The sequence below is a fragment of the Camelina sativa genome, chromosome 12 (assembly GCF_030686135.1).
Source record: "Camelina sativa cultivar CO46 ecotype springtype chromosome 12, ASM3068613v1".
NCBI classification, from domain to species: domain Eukaryota; kingdom Viridiplantae; phylum Streptophyta; class Magnoliopsida; order Brassicales; family Brassicaceae; genus Camelina; species Camelina sativa.
Window position 1 is genome coordinate 9549381 of NC_141891.1, and position 18166 is coordinate 9567546.

The 18166-nt window shown below is 43.5% G+C and overlaps 3 protein-coding genes across 3 annotated transcripts; 2 read left to right on the plus strand and 1 right to left on the minus strand.

The window, feature by feature from the left end:
* Window positions 1-1718: 1718 nt before the first annotated feature.
* Window positions 1719-3636, plus strand: LOC104733354 (PR5-like receptor kinase). Its single transcript, XM_087479845.1, has 5 exons — window positions 1719-1858; window positions 1927-2110; window positions 2518-3024; window positions 3361-3401; window positions 3493-3636. Exons 1-5 carry the CDS (start codon window positions 1807-1809, stop codon window positions 3585-3587), a joined length of 879 nt encoding a protein of 292 aa, XP_087335971.1. The 5' UTR covers window positions 1719-1806; the 3' UTR covers window positions 3588-3636.
* A 1246-nt stretch (window positions 3637-4882) lies between these two features.
* LOC104733352 (cysteine-rich receptor-like protein kinase 13) lies at window positions 4883-7093 on the plus strand. The gene is given in 7 exon segments (XM_087479843.1): window positions 4883-5920; window positions 6014-6151; window positions 6245-6360; window positions 6457-6630; window positions 6632-6668; window positions 6759-6843; window positions 6845-7093. Coding segments are annotated over 7 exon segments (1581 nt in total). The 5' UTR covers window positions 4883-5043; the 3' UTR covers window positions 6999-7093.
* Window positions 7094-15651: 8558 nt separating this feature from the next.
* Window positions 15652-17359, minus strand: LOC147930332 (uncharacterized). Its single transcript, XM_087476817.1, has 5 exons — window positions 17113-17359; window positions 16878-17024; window positions 16293-16720; window positions 16143-16203; window positions 15652-16010 (listed from the first exon to the last, which is right to left on the minus strand). The coding sequence occupies exons 1-5, from the start codon at window positions 17357-17359 to the stop codon at window positions 15652-15654; spliced, it is 1242 nt and encodes a 413-aa protein (XP_087332943.1).
* Window positions 17360-18166: the final 807 nt, after the last annotated feature.

Here is an 18166-nt window from a genome sequence, read left to right on the forward strand (position 1 = left end):
CTCCACCATAGAGAGAACTTCGGCTTTGCACTCCTCCTGTGTGGAGAGAACATGTTCACCTCTTTTAGCTATCTCAAAGTGGTTTGCTCCAGCAACCAATGAATCTAAAGACTCTTATCTAACGTCACAAAATCTTTTGATAGTAACTAATGTTAAATTTTCTAATGTAATCATGGAAGTTTCTTTGACACACCATGATGTAGCCTCTGTCTCAAAGCTCCTATAGATCTGTCAACAACAATTTATGTTTTTCAATCTATCTATGTTTGTTGTAAGCTTGTGTTTGATTAGCCTATTTTATCTAACCATTAGGTTGATGTACTTCTCCTCTTTATCTCTTTTTAAGATTGAACGAATGGTAACAATTGTGTTTGCACAACGAAAAGATCTATGACCAACCAATCAAGGTTGAGAAATTAGAAGAAAATTAATTTGACTTAACTGAAAAAATAATAAAAAATTATAAGCACGGTAATATATGAACCTCAAATAATTCAAAGATGAATATAAAAATTAAATAAAACAATCTAAAACTACTAAATAAATTTTTCTTTTTAATTTTCAGTATTAGAAAATGAAGATGCATATATTAATCTTCCATATTTTTTTTGGGTAAACATGTTAATCTTACCTATTCTAAACTGAAAAAGTAGAAAATATGAGTATATTATGGTTTTAAAAAATAAGGAAAATTTGCCTTCACATTAAAAAAACTTCACCAATAGAACAAAGTTAAAAGCAATATTTTTGAATAAATTATTTTGTTAGATGAATAATATGAGACGATCTATGTTTATATAGAAGACAGTATTTACATTTTTTAGAATTAATAATTTTCTGTATTATTAATAAGTAAAAAAATTTATAATTTCAAATTTTATGAATTATCTTATTATATAAATATATATACAATCTCCTTATAATTATTTAAAAAAACTGCTTAATTTTTATAATTTTTTGATAATTATCTTTTTATATTATTAATATTATTTAAAACAATTTTATTTGTTTTTGTCGTAATCTTAAATTTTTTTATTAAATATTAACTTTTCCACATGTCAAAACCTCATATTAGTAACTTGACACATGTCAAAATCATGGTAAATACATCCCTCTACATAAGCAAATAGATGATCTTATGATCATAAAAATTATTTTGTTCTGATCGTTAAAATTGACACGTGTCACGATCTGATGAGTTACTAACTTTGATATGTGATTTCTGATCGTTAAAATTGACACGTGTCACGATCTGATGAATTATTAACTTTGATATTTAATCGTTAAAACTGACATGTGTCACGATCTGGTGATTTTTTAACTTTGATCTATCATCATTAAAACAAACACGTGTCACGATCTGGTGAGTTACTAACTTTAAGAACTAAGGTTCATATAATAAGATAGAGGTTTTACAGTACCAAGGGATTCTTGACGTATAATATCAAAACCGGTTTGTTGACTTAACCAGTCCTATATCTTAGACCATTTTTTATTAATGTTTCTCGATGAATAAATTGCTTATCTATTGCTTTTCAGTACTTGTGTCATTTGTGACTTGAATATTGGTTCCACTTTGTTTACCATTCTTTTCCCTTTCTTTATGTCACTTTCGTCTACATGATTTTGGCTTTTCTCATCGCCAACCTAGTCCTCACAACGTGTATTTATGGGTTAGGCTTTTCTCTCAGAGTCAGTCTAGTCCTGACAACCTGTATTTGTTTATGGGTGCCGCGTGATTCATTGACCTATTTTTCATTTAGAAAATAATAACGTTCTCAAGAAGACGATATTTTAAAGACATTGATGGAGAGGCTGCCTTTGATTGTCTTCCTTACTTCACATTTGTTTATATCTGGTACGATATATTTTTATGGGTTTGTTGTTGTTAATTGTTGTGTTTCTAATCTAATGTTTTGTTGACAGGAGTGTTGTCAATGAGTATACTTACCATAGAGAACAAATGCAATAACACAGTTTGGCCGGTAATGTTCTCATGGCAGTCACAGGTCTCCACCACCGGCTTCGCTCTTAAAAGCGGGGAAGCTCGTGCCCTACTCGCACCGTCTTCCTGGTACGGTCTTATCTCCGCTAGGACGCTGTGCTCCCAGTGTCGGTCCGACATTTATTAGTGCCCTATGCCGAACTAAAAAACATGCCCTTTTATATATTACCAAAAAATTATAACTAATGGTATATAAGACTTTATGTTTAGTGTTTTGAAAATTTATTAACACAAATCAAAATCAAAACATTAGTTTTGATGAAAAGATTTATCTAATAGTTTAACAAAGTAAACTATTAACCTCAAAATGGAAAAAATCAAAACTAAAACTAACAAGTAACCTCAAAAACTATGATTTGCACTTATATTAAAGTCCACATTTTTTGTAAAAATCTTTAGATATATATAAAAACTCTATAATAATTTTACAAAAAATGCCCTAATTTTTTTTGATGCCCTAATCCTTTGCTTGAGTTGATTGCCCTATGGACCGGCCCCGTGTGCTCCACAAGCTCAACAGGAAAATTCTCTTGCCTCACAGGAGACTGTGAATCTGGAAAAATCGAGTGTCCTGGTACATACGATTGGTCTCCAGTGACATATGCCTACTTTATAATCGATAAAGGAGGAATCGACAGCTACTTCATCAGTGTCGAGCACGGTTACAACCTTCCGTTAATGATCGTCCCGTCGTCACAGAATAGCCGGACGTGTATCAGCTCAGGTTGTGTGGTTGACTTGAACAAGACTTGTCCAAATGATCAAAAGACACTGGTCGGGGGAAAACCAATCGCGTGCACTAGCGTGTGTCAAGAATCCAAGACAGATGAGAACTGTTGCACCGGTGACTTTAAGTCAAAGCGAAAATGCAAGCCGACAGTTTACACGCAGAACTTCGAGCGCGCTTGCCCATCCGCGTATAGCTACGTCTACGAGGATAGTAACAGCACCTTATGCCCTAACTCAACTGACTTCACCATCACGTTTTGCCCATCCTCCAATATTCCAGAAAACACCAGGTAAATTCCCGTAAATATCCCTCTCCCTTCCTTTTATTTTCTAGTATATATTTTGCTGGAGTTGATTTCGTCAAACATCACATAATTCCAATTTTCGATTTTAGAGCTTACCTTAACCCATACGAGTTGGATCAAGTCTCTAATAATCAATCATATTTACTTAGAATAAAAGTTACATGTAGTGACCAAGACCTAAGCCCTGCCAATACTAATTTCATATCTACAATTTCCAACATCTGGAACCAATGAGTGCATAATTACAAAATTATTTTTACACACACGGAGTATGCTGAGAGCTAATACTGTATATGTCATTATTTCATTTGCTTGGAGAAGCAACAACATAAGCTCCATGGCTCCATTAGCAGGACCAAACCGTAAGTTTTTTTTTCTCTTCATCCTACAAAAAAATGTATGCGGATTATATATTATTTTGTTAATTAGATTATGTCTTTGATACATTTGCAGATAACTCTTTACAGAAGTTAAAACCAATTCTTGGTACGACCTTCACTGCAACCACGTCTCTCTTGCTCATTCATATCTTCAAAATATTCAGTTAGCTATTATGTACAAATTCTTCGATAGTATTTACTTGTTCTTTCGCAGAAAGTTGTGTCTTGTCACCGAGTAAATTTTAATCATTAATTTCTTTACAAGAAAGAATAACATAATTTATGCTAACCACATATATTCGTGATTTTTTAGTTCTATAAACTAAAATCGTGAATACATGATCAAAATTCATATGAGTATATGACTCAAAACAAAAATTGACCATATTAGAAAGAAAAAAGATGATGGCGCAGGGAAAAAAAGTAAGAGCCACATTAGTAACTAAAATGCTATTGTTTTTTCAAAGAAATGTAATAAAGAACTAAAGATGATGGCGCAGGGACTCGTCTAGATCCGTTAATCTGGGGATAAATAAGAATAACAAAGTTCGATTCATCCGTTAATGAACGGCTTAGATTAGTTCTAGCTTATAGGACAAACTAATTTCATTAATTGATAATATTTGAACCTAGGTTTCATCAAATTTGGGACCGTGCTGTGCAAGTAAGTGGATCCAATATCCACCAGAGTCCGAGTTTTCCCGATATATTACCAAAAGGTCCAAAACCGGTTTATTTGCAAAACCAATGACACTCTAGATTCATTAGCCTACTGCAATGGTCATGATCATCTAATCCCTCTGTATTTGCCTCTATGGTTCGTTCGGTTTTGGTGATAGGAGACTTATGAGTTTCTTGGTTCAACGGTTAAATCATATGGTCACGAATGATGAATAATTTTCAACGTTTTCAATTTTGTCGCGGGACCGTTTAACGCCGTATATGTCTAACATGGAAGGTTTAAGGACCACTGATTATCAGTTTTACAAATTCAACATTTAATGATATTCAGAGAAACTTCAATTTCTTTTTAAATAAGTAATATCTCGAATAAACGCCTAAAGCGCTGAGACAAAGAATTAGCAATAATTTTTTTAAAGGAATAAGACTATGTGACGAACGCTTGATATTGTATAATTCGAATGGTTTGCTGCATTATTAACGTCTTGTTTGCTAATGAATATGAATCTATGATTGTATAGCTGAACTAAGAAATGAGACTACTTGCATATATATTTTGAAAGCCTTTCTTAAAGGGTTTGTTACGTGATATCGTTTTTTTTTTTTAAAGGTAAGAAATTGATTATCAAACAAGCTATGTAATTTACCAAAAAAAAAAAAAAAAAAAAGCTATGTATTTTGGCTACAGATGACTGTTAATGGTGCCTGCCTCGACCCCAGCCTACTGGCCTACTACAACTTGTCTACATTATTATTTGAAAGGATTTAAACATAATACTACTACTGTATGAACATAAAAAAAAATGGCTTATGACTTTCGATTTTCATATCTAGTTTTTGTTACATTTAGAAAGTTTCCGAGAAAAAGGAATTGCTGTTTAAATTGGTAAGAAACGAACAGATGTTTAAACACTAAAACAAAGCTACAATCTCTTAAGGCAAAATGAAGCAGAGGAGTTTCTTACCAATCCTCTGTTTTGTCCTCGTAACCTTTGGTGTTACCTCTGTTTCAGCACAAACATGCATACAGAACCGTAAGAATTTCATACCCAACGGTACATACGATTCAAATCGCCGGCTCATCCTCTCTTCTCTTCCTTCCGATGCCGCGTCTCAAGATGGTTTCTACTACGGTTCCATTGGAGAAGAGCCGAATCGAGTCTACGCATTAGGGATGTGCATCCCAAGATCAACTCCAAGTGACTGTTCTGATTGTCTAAAGGGCGCGGCAGGCTGGTTGATACAGGATTGCGTCAACCAGACAGACGCATACTACTGGGCACTTGATCCAACGCTGTGCCTTGTTCGTTACTCCAACGTTACTTTCTCCGGATCAGCAGCTTATTGGGAAATTGAGTCACAATATTTGGTCTTGAACACTGCAACCATCGCCTCCGATCTGACAGAGTTCAAGAAAATATGGGAGGGATTGACACTTCGTATGATTGCTGCAGCCTCCGCAGCAAGAAGCACACCATCGTCCAGTGATAATTATTACAAAGTTGATTATGCAAACTTGACAAAGTTCCAGAATATATACGTGTTGATGCAATGCACGCCAGATATATCCCCGAGTGATTGTGACAACTGTCTCCGACAAGGCGTACGTGAGTACCAGTCATGCTGTGGTAATAATACAGGAGGCTACGTTATGCGGCCAATCTGTTTTTTCCGGTGGCAGATTTTTACATTCTCTAAGGCTTTTGGTAACATTACCTTGGCTCCTCCTCCTCTTTCACCTCCTCCACTGCAACATCCTGTGGTCGCGTCACAACCACCTTCTGCAGACGATCGAGCCAATCCCAAGACTACAGACAATAGTAAGTCCTTGCAAATTTATGACTGAGAGTTCTGATACAAGACTCTGTCCAAAGGTTCAAAGATTATAATGTTATATGTCTTTAATTCTCCAGGCAGCGGAAATATGTCAATGAAAACTATTGTAGCAATTGTTGTGGTTGGTGTAGTCATCCTTAGCATTATCTTGGGACTTATTGCTCGCCCGTTTGCTCGGAAGGGAAAATCATATCAAGAAGTTGAACTTAATCAAAGTGAGTGTTGTTCATTTTTTTAATTTCGCCTCTTATCTTTTAGCAAATATATAGTCTATGGAATCTAATTAAGACCATTTCTTACAACTGTAGCTGGTATTACATCTGCACGCTCCCTGCAATACAAATTTAGCACGATTGAAGCTGCAACAAAAAAATTTTCAGAGAGCAAAAAACTTGGTCAAGGTGGATTTGGAGATGTTTTCAAGGTATCATTTCTTTAGCTACTTGTTTCTTTGCTTCCCTTGCCTATTACTTGGAGTCAAAGCAAGCTGGTTATATCATCTTATGGATGTTATTTGTAGGGTACGTTGCCTGATGGAAAAGAAATTGCAGTCAAGAGGTTGTCAAGAAAATCAGTACAAAGTAAGAAAGAGTTCAAGAATGAGGTTGTTCCTGTAGCGAAACTTCAGCATAGAAATCTTGTTAAGCTTCTCGGTTTTTCCGTCAAAGGAGAAGAAAGAGTCATAGTCTACGAAGTTTTTGCCTAACAGAAGTCTGGACTACATCCTCTTTGGTAAGACAATAAACAAATGATTGGGTTATATATTCTCCTAAACCCTAGTTCTTGATCTCATTGTATAATGGGTCTATATGAGATGTGCAGACCCTAAAAAGCCAGGGGAGTTAGACTGGGAAAAGCGGTACAAGATCATTGGAGGGATTGCTAGAGGGATTCTATATCTTCATCAATTCACAACCCACAATCATACATCGTGACCTCAAAGCGGCTAATATCCTCTTGGACGCTCATATGAACCCGAAAGTTGCAGATTTTGGGACAGCAAGGATCTTTGGGATGGACCAAAGTGTAGCTAACACAGAAAATCCTGCTGGAACTCCGTAAAATACTATTATCACCCTTATAGCTTATGAAACCTAAGTTTCAAGATTTTATTCTTGACCAAATGTACAATTAATCATGCAGGGGTTACATGCCCCAGGAATATAGGGACGAAGGACAATTCTCAATGAAATCTGATGTGTATAGCTACGGAGTCTTAGTTCTTGAGATTATATGTGGCAAGAGGAACACAAGCTTCTCATCTCCGGTTCATAGTTTCGTCACATATGTGAGTACCTAAAAAGAACAGTATAAATCTTATGATCCTATCTAACTATGGTTGTTATAACGGATTCATCTCTGAGCTGTGTTATAGGTCTGTTATGGAGAAGCGGGTTACCACTAAACCTTGTGGACCAAGCAATTGCAGAGAATTATAAGAGTGAAGAAGTAACAAGATGCGTCCACATTGCCCACCTCTGTGTTCAAGCAATTCCCTCATCTTACCTGTTCCTAAGCGACCTCCATCCCTCATTCCAGAAAGGCCCAACCAATCTACGAGGAGGTCCAATTCCCAAACCATGATTGATGATACTTGATCCTCATTGAAGATGATGTTCCATTGGACTTGTTTGATGTTAAATAACCATATTTTTCTGTTATTTCAGTATAAACTGTAATGAAACTATTCAGAAGTTATTGTTGGGGGTAGAAGATCCCACCCCAACAAAAGGCCTGACCCAGCAAAAGACCCAAAATAGGCTTCTCAAGGAAGGAGGGGTATTATGGTCTTTTACTGGACGAACCGACACGATTCCCTATAAATGCAGGCGTACGGCCTTTGAAAAAGGGGATCGGGGAAAAAGGCAAGAGAAGTAATACAGCAAGTACAAGAGCCCCAGCTCGTCCAAGCAGAAGTCAACGGTTTTAGAATCAATCGCTCGAAGAATCGACGAGATAACAGCTCGTCTATTATCCTCGTCCACGTTTGTAGCTCATTTACGTCGTGTTGTAACCCGTCTTTTGTGTCTCGGCACCAATATAATAAAAGAGAACTTCGACCCTCCTTTGACCGAACTAAACATACTAATTGTGACTGATCCTAACATCAACAATTTGGCGCGCCAGATAGGGGGAGCCAAGTCGAATTTTTCTAAAGAATTGAAGAACGGACCTACACAGACTAGACGAGATGACAGTAATTGACAAGGAAAGAAGCAAAGAAGCAAGCTCGTCGGGGGGAACGACTACCCCGGCAACGGAGAAAACGGAGCAGACAGTCCACCCCACACCGGATGCTCCAAGGAAGGTCATCACGGTGGAAAGCCCAGAGACTTTCGTCATAGCAACAAACCTGGCGACCCCTGCGACCGCAGAACCAGCACAGGCCCCAACGCAACTTACGTTGCTCGGCAATCAGCCCGTCTCCAGCATAGACGAGCTGTTCCGCGGAATCCTAACACGCCTCGACCAGCAAGAAGAGCGAACTAACAGCCGGTTGGATGCACTCACCGCGGCACAGTTTAACTCGCAAGATGAAATCAATCATCTCCACAACGCTCGGCTCAACCCAATGAACTTCACCTCGGCAAGAACAACGCCAGGGTCGTATGTGCAAACCAGCGGATTAGAATGTAACCCTGCCCAACGCCTTACCGAGCGAAATAACGAAGTGACAGATCTAACAAAGGACGCCGAGCTAAAAAAAATTAAAGAGCAAATGAAAGAAATGGCAGCTATGATCCAGAAAGCAAGGGATAAGGCACCCGAAGTCGGACTTATGCTCGAAGCAACACAGCGAACTCCATTCTCTCGAAGACTCGCTACAACAGCGGTCAAACGGGCAGTCAAGCCAAGGTTGGGTCACTATGACGGAACGGTCGACCCGCGAGATTTCTTGCTCACCTTCGGCGTAGCCCTCGGCCCTTTACAATTCAGCCCGGCGGAATACGACGCTGGAGCTTGTCAAGTTTTCGACGAGCATCTAACGGGAACCGCCTTGAGCTGGTTCTCGAGACTCCCACCTGGATCCATCGATAGTATCAGGGAGCTGATAACTGAGTTTTTGAAGCAGTTTTCTGTTTTGATTGAGGACAAGAATTCCCACGCTGACTTGTATGCCTTAACTCAGTATAAGGGCGAATCGCTTCGGTCCTTTATCGGACGATTCAAGGAGATCTACGTCAATATTTCAATTCCAGACGCTGCCGCAATCGTCGCACTTCGAAACGCGCTCTGGTATGAGTCTCGATTGAAATAAGAACTATCTTTAACGCACGTCGACACCGTAGCCGACACATTGCTCCGAGCTGCGAAACACATTGGACTCGAGGAGGAGAAGGCTATCAACGCCAAGAAGCATTCTTCAGAGGCAAGTGCGATAACCAAACAGCCTGTAGCCGCAGCTCCAAAGGTCGATTACATCGAACCTCGACAACATTTCACCAAAAACCAAGATCGAACTCGTCGAACCTTTGCAATCGGTGAAAACAAGTATATCCGGAAGGAGGGAGGTGAAAATAGTGCAACCCCGTATTGCGACTACCATCAAAGTACCACCCATACGACTGACGAATGTCATTACCTCCAGAAGGTCTTAATGGAGCGATACAAGAAAGGGACAATAGTCGTCGAACCCGATAGAAGCTAGACGGTCCGACCTGGACAAAGCGATACCAAGCGCGCTGAAAATATCGCTCGAAAATATGTCAAAGATTCCAAGATACTTTCCGATCAAAGCGAAGACGAGATGGAAATTCAAAATCTACTCGCCGAACGACGCGAAGACAGCGGTCACAAAAAACGACCGCATACAGATCGCAAGCCCGACCAACGCCCTCCAACGATAAGATGGATCAACATGATAATGGGCGGACTAGCCGGATGCAATGATTCGGTCAGAGCGATCAGAGATTATACCAAGAAGGCCGAAATGACGAAATCTTGGCCGTCAAGGTTCGAGGCTGAAAGCATGCCAATCATTTTTGACGGAAAAGATCTAGAAGGTTTGGACTTGCCGCATAACGATCCGTTGGTCGTCGAGCTCTTGATCGGTGAAAGCGAGGTGACAAGAATATTGATCGACACCGGAAGCTCGGTCAATGTCATCTTCAGAGACGTCTTGGCAAAAATGGAAGTCGGTGAAAGCGACATTATGCCATAATGTCATTCTCTGACGGGCTTCGATGGCGATCACCTTATGTCCGTTGGCACCATCATCTTACCAATCTTCGTCGGGGGGATAGCCAGATACTTCCGGTTCGCGGTTATTGACAAACCGACCATCTACAACGTTATCCTTGGCACTCCATGGCTTCACAAGATGAAAGCCGTCCCGTCGACGTATCATCAGTGTGTTAAGTTCCCAACTTCAAAAGGAGTATACACACTACGTGGCAATCAGCAAACCGCTCGGGCCTGCTTCCTGATCGAGAGCATAAAATTCGCACCGGACAGAAATTATAGCAATCAAAGCAGCGGGTCGGCGACGATAGCACGTCGCCGACAGACGGGAAGCCAACTGCTGTCCAGCAAGGCGTTGCCGCGGTCGAGGAGGTGAGCCTCGACGAGAACGACAAAAAACGATGTGTGAATATCGGCACAGAGATAACATCCGCCATGCGAAGTGAGTTGATACTTTTCCTCAAAACCAACATCTCGACATTCGCATGGAGCGTGACTGACATGAAGGGGATCGACCCAAGCGTCACGACCCACGAACTCAATGCCGACCCAACACATAAGCCGGTCAAGCAGAAACGGCGCAAGCTAGGTCCCGAACGATCACAAGCAGTGAACGACGAAGTTGACAAACTCCTTGGCGCCGGGTCAATCGTAGAAGTAAAGTATCCTGAGTGGTTAGCTAACCCGGTGGCCGTCAAAAAGAAGAACGGAAAGTGGCGAGTCTGCGTAGATTTTACCGATCTTAATAAGGCTTGCCCGAAGGATAGCTTCCCATTGCCACAGATTGATCAACTCGTCGAAGCAACCGCAGGCAACGAGCTGTTAACCTTTATGGACGCCTTCTCTGGTTACAACCAGATTCTAATGCATAAGAACGACCAGGAGAAAACGTCGTTCATCACAGATAGAGGGACCTATTGTTATAAGGTTATGCCTTTCGGCCTGAAAAATGTCGGAGCAACGTATCAACGACTAATCAATAAAATGTTCGCCGAACAACTTGGCCGGACAATGGAAGTCTATATTGATGACATGCTCATCAAATCACAACTCGCAAAGGATCATATCACTCATCTGTGACAGTGTTTTGATACCCTAAACAAATATGGGATGAAACTGAATCCGGCCAAATGCACGTTTGCAGTTAAGTCCGGCGAATTCCTTGGGTACCTGGTAACCAGACGAGGCATCGAGGCAAACCCAAAGCAAATCAAGGCAATCATCAATTTGCCACTACCAAAGAATGCTAGAGAAGTGCAACGACTAACTGGACGTATCGCTGCTCTAAATCGTTTTATATCCAAATCAACCGACAAGTGTCTACCATTTTACCAGCTTCTCAAAACCAAGGGCAAGTTCGAGTGGACCGAAGCCTGTCACAGCGCGTTCAACGAGCTAAAGAACTATTTATCGACCCCACCGATCTTAGCAAAGCACGTTCAGCGAAATCTTATTTCTTTATATTGCGGTCTCAGAGTCGGCCGTCAGTGGTGTACTCGTTAAGGACGATCGGGGAGAGCAAAGACCCATCTTTTATATAAGCAAATCACTCGACGACGCGGAAACTCGCTACCCGAAAGTCGAGAAGGTTGCCCTGGCAGTCGTTACGTCCGCAAGAAAGCTCCGACCATATTTCCAGTCACACACTGTCGCTGTCCTGTCCAACCAACCTTTACGGTCTATACTGCATAGCCCGAACCAATCTGGTCGACTGACGAAATGGGCAATCGAACTTAGCGAGTACGACATCGAGTATCGAACTCGTCCGGCTGCAAAGTCCCAAGTACTCGCCGACTTTTTGATCGAGCTACCGTTTGGGGAAGCCGAACCAACACCCACTGACCCGTCAGATGATCGGTGGACCCTGCATGTGGACGGAGCATCCTCTCATCTTGGGTCAGGAATAGGGATTCGACTAACTTCGCCGACCGGAGAAATTTTGGAACAATCCTTCCGTCTCCGATTCCAAGCAACCAACAACGTCGCCGAGTATGAAGCACTCATCGCTGGGCTTAAGCTCACCAACAAAATGTAGATCAAGCGAATACGAGCTTTTTGCGACTCTCAGCTCATCGCCAACCAGTTCAGCGGCGAATACGACACCAAAAGCGAACCTATGGCCGCCTACCTTGACGTCGTTAGGATTTTGTCAAAACGCTTTGACGAGTTCGAGCTCATCAAAATCCCCAGAGGAGACAATGCTCCGGCCGATGCTTTAGCAGCACTCGCCTCGACGTCGGATCCCGATCTTCGACGAATCATCCCGGTTGAAAGCATCAACACGCCGAGCATAAGTGAAACACACGCCGAGACCCGTCTCACAGTCCACCAGCCCAACGAAATCAGGACCACTTATCAAATGATGAGGTCACGCCGAGGATGCGAACCAGCATCTGACACCGACGCAACAGATTGGCGAGTCGAAATCCGTGCATATCTAGCCGATGGCGACGTGCCAACAGACAAATGGGCAAGGCGGAGATTAAAAGCAAAGGCTGCTCGCTACACCTTAATGAAAGATCATTTGCTTCGATGGACGTCGGCAGGAGCCCTTCTGCTTTGCATACACGGCGACGACACTGAGCGCGTTATGTTGGAGACTCACGAAGGAGCTGGAGGAAATCACTCAGGTGGCCGAGCCTTAGCACTACGAATCAAGAAGCACGGTCATTATTGGCCAACGATGATATCTGATTGCGAAAAGTTCGTCGCCAAGTGTGAAAAATGCCAGCGACACGCCCCCATTATTCATCAGCCGAGTGAACTCCTACGAGCCAGAGTAACTCCTTACCCCATCATGCGCTGGGCGATAGACATCATTGGCCCACTGCCAACTTCCAGACAAAAGCGATATATACTCGTCCTCATTGATTATTTCACCAAATGGGTCGAGGCCGAGTCTTACGCAAATATCAAAGCCAGGGACGTCCAACTCTTCGTCTGGAAATACATAATTTGTCGCCACGGTGTCCCGTATGAAATAGTCACTGACAACGGATCGCAGTTCATCTCCCTGCAATTCGAAATTTTTTGTGCAAGATGGCGAATCAAACTAAGCAAGTCGACGCCGAGGTATCCACAAGGAAACGGCCAGGCCGAAGCTACCAACAAAACCATACTCGATGGCCTTAAGAAAAGGCTAGACGCCAAGAAGGGTGCCTGGGCCGAGGAGCTCGACGGAGTACTTTGGTCCTACCAAACAACCCCAAGGACGTCCACTAACCAAACCCCATTCTCCTTAGCCTACGGGATGGAAGCAATGGCACCAGCTGAGGTCGGCAGTTCGAGCCTCCGACGAACGATGCTCGTTCAAAACACCGCACTAAACAGTCAGATGCTCATAGATAGACTCGACGAGTTGGAGGAAGAACGAGACAAGGCACTCCTACGAATTCATAATTATCAACTCGCCGCAGCCAAGTATTACAACAAGAAAGTCCACAATCGGCATTTCGACGAAGGGGATCTCGTCCTCCATAAAGTTTTTGAAAATACTGCCGAACCGGACGCCGGAAAAATGGGGGCCAATTGGGAAGGTTCATATCTAGTATCCAAGGTCGTCCATCCCGGCGTATACGAACTCTTAACAATGGGCGGCAAATCAGTGCCGAGGTCTTGGAATTCGATGCATCTCAAGCGATACTACTACTAAAAAAAAAAAACAACGAGCTCGGCTACATCCAGCTCGTCCTTTCTATAATTTGAATAAGCATGTAAATGTGAACTACGATCGGCTTGATCCCTCCTGATCGGAGGGTACGTAGGCAGTCCCGTTTTACGAGACACAGCCGCCAATAATATAAAATTTCTTTCTCATAAGAATGAGTCGTCGTATGCAAGTTATATTAGTCGTTATCCTGGTCCGGTAATGACCCGACGTTCCGACGTATTATTTTAAGCCGAGTCGCAACTCGCACAAAAGGGTAAGCCGACTATTAACAGTCGTCCCTGGTTATATAAAGCCGAGTCCAACTCGCACAAATGGGTAAATCGACTGTCCTTAGTCGTACCTAGTGAAAGCCGAGTGATAACTCGCATAAAAGAGATAAGCCGACCACCACGAGTCGCACTTTCAAAAAAAATAGCACTTCAACCTCTAAAAAAATATTTATATTATTCAGTAAGGGGAAGTACAACAGTCCGATGCGGGTGCCGACCCTATTACGGCACATAAAAACAAAAAAAAGAAGGGAAAAATGAGTCATTCAACTCCGAGATCGGCGTTGGAAGGCTCATTAAACTCCAGACCACCAATTACGGTCTGCCAATGACGGCACGATTCCTTTACGTCTTTCAACAGGTCCATCGGAACAGTCGTGCCTCGTCCAATCATATCCTCGAGGTATGCACGAATCCCCTCGACGCGACTACTCTCACTAAAGTAGTGACTTGTGCTCTCCAGCTGCGTGATGTAACGACGAAGCATGTCGATACGAGCTCGGCAGGCCTCGATCTCCTCCCGTTCTTCAAACGGCCTTCGACCAAGGGAATCAAGGTCGCCCTGCTCGAGTGTAGGAATCATCACTTCTGCAAAAAAGTCTTTGCGCCGGGTACGCTCGTCCAGCAACTGATCCCATCTCCACTTTGAGACGAATAACCTTTCGTCAATCAGCGCTTCAAGACATTCCACTGTCCCGTCCACACGACAGAAGTCGTAATAACGTTCGAACGAACGAGGTGTAGCGATGATGTAAGCTCTTAGCCGCTGGATGCAAGCGTTATAGTAGTTGAGTTCCGACTGTATCACCTCGTCGGACCTAACACCGAGCTGTTCCCGCGCCCTGCGCAACCACGCCGCTCTAGTTGTCACTGGCATTGGAATGACTTTCTCTTCCCTACAAAAGCAAAACACTCACCAAGAAGACAAAACTGGAGCAAGAAGCAGAAACTATTTATAGAACGAAAAACACGAGTCCCAACAGGCGCAAGTTCCAAAAAAGAGGCATTTAATGAACAGACGCAAGTTTTTAAGAAAAAACAGAGAAGGCATTCAATGACCGATAAGCAGCGTTTAAAACAAGGGGGCATTAAATGAAACCCTCAATAAATGCCCCAAGGATGAGCGTGAGTTTTTCAAGGGAGCCGACCCCTAAACACGGCGCATAAAAGTACGTGGGAGCCGACCCCAAAAATACGGCAAACAAAAGGTAGTACGAGGGAGCCAACCCCTCAACACGGCGACAACAGAAGAATCACGAGACTAAGCCAGCAACTAGAGACTCGTGCCCGGGAGTTGACGGACGGGGTAATCCTTCGGCAGGACGGTCCGTAACTTGCTCCTCGACTCCATCAGAAGGGTGGTCGTTGACTTGCACCTCAGCTCCATCAGAAGGACGATCGTCGACCTTCTCCTGCTCGTCCAGTTCTTCACCCCCAATCTCCCCACTCTCCGACCCGTCGTCCCCCCCTCGTCATTACAAACCTCGGTATTCCCGCTGATTGGGGAAGCGATCCAAGTCGGAATTGGGGAAAGAGGCCCGGCAAAAATCTGAGACATGTCGAAGTCAGCTTCGGTAATATCCGGCAGATCGAACTATTCAACCTCGCCCTTCAGTTGGTTCATCACGGCCATAACTTGGTCCTTAATCCCCTCATCGAGTAAGGAAATCTGACCCTCGGCGACGAGCGTTTTGAGCATCTGGACGTTCCCAACGGCTTGGTTATATTCAAGGAACTTCTCCCGCGATGCTTCAACCGCTTCGGTGTAGCTTTTGTGCTTAGATAAGAGCCTCTGCACGCAACCAGCCACCTCGTGAAAAGCATTGATTCGCTCGTGGTGCCCATACTCGTCACGCCGATCCCTAAGCCTCCTCGTCTCTGAGTTAAGGGTGAGCTTCAGACCGTTACAGGCAACTTCAGACTCCTCAAGCTTCGTCGTAAGAGAGTCTCGCTCTGTGATCAGCCCGCTCTGGTGATGTTCGAGTTTGGCCACAAGGTTGCTAAGTCTCTGGTTGGACCGCACCGCCTCCCCCAATTAAGCCTTGAGACGCTCGATCCTCTCACTCGACGCCCCAGAACGCTCACCTTCCAAGTTCCAAACACGACGTTCATAGCGAGAAGCCATACGATTGATATGTGCAATAAACTATCAAAAAAGAAAGGGAATGAATACCATAAAAAGAGATAAAATAAATAAAGGAAGATTTAAAAAGCAAGTTGGTTTAACCGACAAACCTCAAAGGACGCTTGAGCAACGTCGGCAACCGCGTCGGCCTCTTTCATCTTCTCAACAGCAGGAAGACGACCTTCACCAAAGTGGATCTTCCGAAACAACTCAGCACAAGACTGCGAGTCATCCGGAAAAGGACGAGCCCCAGAGGAATGAGCAAAATTCCAGCTAAAGTCGGTCGACTTAGACTTCTTTGGTGGGGCAGACTGCTCTTGTTCAGGGCCATCCTTCCTTTTCTGCGAATTTTTCGGCACCTCGGCGATGCTACCAGGAGTCCCGTCCACCTTCCTCCTTGGAAGGGATCTTGGACGCGTCCTCGAAGGGTCGTCCGCAACTTGACGAGGGGAAGGAAGAACCCTTTTTGACGAACCAGAGCTTGGGGGATTGGCACCCGGACGAGCATCCTGACGGGGAGCCGAACGAGGCAACGGCTCTGGAGCTCAGCGGTAGCGAGCGGATGCGTTAGGGACGTTCAAGTTCAACTTTCCCATATTCTCAGCTAAAAACAAAAAAAAAAAAAAAAAGGAAGAGACGGCGTCAGAACAAAGCTCGAAGCATGTATACGTATACGTACGGATTTAAAAGAGTACCTCTTTGTCTTCGGCTAGAAATTGGCCTTCTCGAACGATCTCTCCTACCTTCAGTGCCCGGCCAAACGTAAGGACAATGGAGCCTAATCGCATCTATCTCGGCTTGAAACGAAGAAGGGTATGGAAGCAAACACCTTGGAACAACAACTAAAAAAAAAAAAGAGAAGAGAGAGGTGTTAAGCAAAACCAAAGGACACCGCAAACAAAAGATAATTAGGCAGGAATGGTCGGCTACCGGGTGAAGGGTTCCACCCAGAAAACCAAGGGATGGAAGGATCCTCCATAACCCCCGCGGCAACTTCTAGATAGAAGTACGAGCCTTTCCAATTATATGTTTTGCCCTTGGCACCCTCGACGAGCATCGTCTTCTTTGCCGACGCTAGATAATAAAGCCCGGGAGTTTTATTCCGATTCGACGGATTCAGACACGTCAGCTCCTCCAATTGATCACAACTGAGCGTGACTTCTGCAGCCTCGGCCATGATCGAAAGACCGATGGCGTTTCGGAAGGTCGCCGGGGTGAATTGAGAAATAACCGCCTTTCAACGAGCAAAATACGTCATCAAAAAGGACGGAAGAGGGAAAGTAAGTCCGCACTCGGTGAAGTATTTTTCTGAGAGACAAATAAAGCCAGAAGGAGCATCCCAGGGACGCTGAAATGAAGCCGGAATCAAAATCTTCGGGTTAGTGTTTAGCTTCCCGATACGAACCGCGTCAATTGCCGCGTCAATTTTCAACGACAACGGAGGCATGTGATTGAAAAGATTTACTGTGGGCAAAGGGACGTCATCCAAATTAGGAAAAGACCGGTCATCGATTAATGGCTCGTCGATCAAGGAGGGAATCTTGCAAGGGAGCCCTGACGAACTAGGGACTGCCGACCCAGGAGCAAGACGACGCCTAATCTCTTCGAATCGAGCCATGTCTGAATTCGTCGAAGATGAATCAGAAGAGCTCAGCGAACGAGTCCGCCGACGAACGGATCTAGTGGAGTCGCCAGATTCGGAAGTCGTAGCTCATCGAAGGAGACTCCCGGCAGAAGGGTTAGACGACGAGGGTCGAGGGGAATTCATAACGAAGGGCGCAACACACAAGAGCAAAATAACGACGAGATGAGGAGAAGAGAGAATACCTGAGCGATGAAAGCACCAACGAACTCGAGAAGATGAGAATGAGAGAAGCAGAAGGAAGGTATTTATAGGAGAAAAAAGGAGAATCAGGGAATGTAATCATTACAGCATGCGCCCAATGACGATACAACTTCTGGACTTCTCGCGCGTCAAAGCGCC

Excerpts from the sequence above, each read along its gene's own strand:
- LOC104733354 (XM_087479845.1), top strand. The coding sequence starts at position 1,807 with ATGGAGAGGCTGCCTTTGATTGTCTTCCTTACTTCACATTTGTTTATA. Across the intron at positions 2,111-2,517 it reads GCTAGGACGCTGTGCTCCCA|CTCAACAGGAAAATTCTCTT; the intron begins GTGTCGGTCCGA and ends GTGCTCCACAAG. Across the intron at positions 3,025-3,360 it reads AATATTCCAGAAAACACCAG|CAACAACATAAGCTCCATGG; the intron begins GTAAATTCCCGT and ends TGCTTGGAGAAG.
- LOC147930332 (XM_087476817.1), bottom strand. The coding sequence starts at position 17,359 with ATGGCCGAGGCTGCAGAAGTCACGCTCAGTTGTGATCAATTGGAGGAG. Across the intron at positions 17,025-17,112 it reads TGGGTGGAACCCTTCACCCG|TTGTTGTTCCAAGGTGTTTG; the intron begins GTAGCCGACCAT and ends TTTTTTTTTTAG. Across the intron at positions 16,721-16,877 it reads TTCTAGCCGAAGACAAAGAG|AGCCGTTGCCTCGTTCGGCT; the intron begins GTACTCTTTTAA and ends GCTGAGCTCCAG.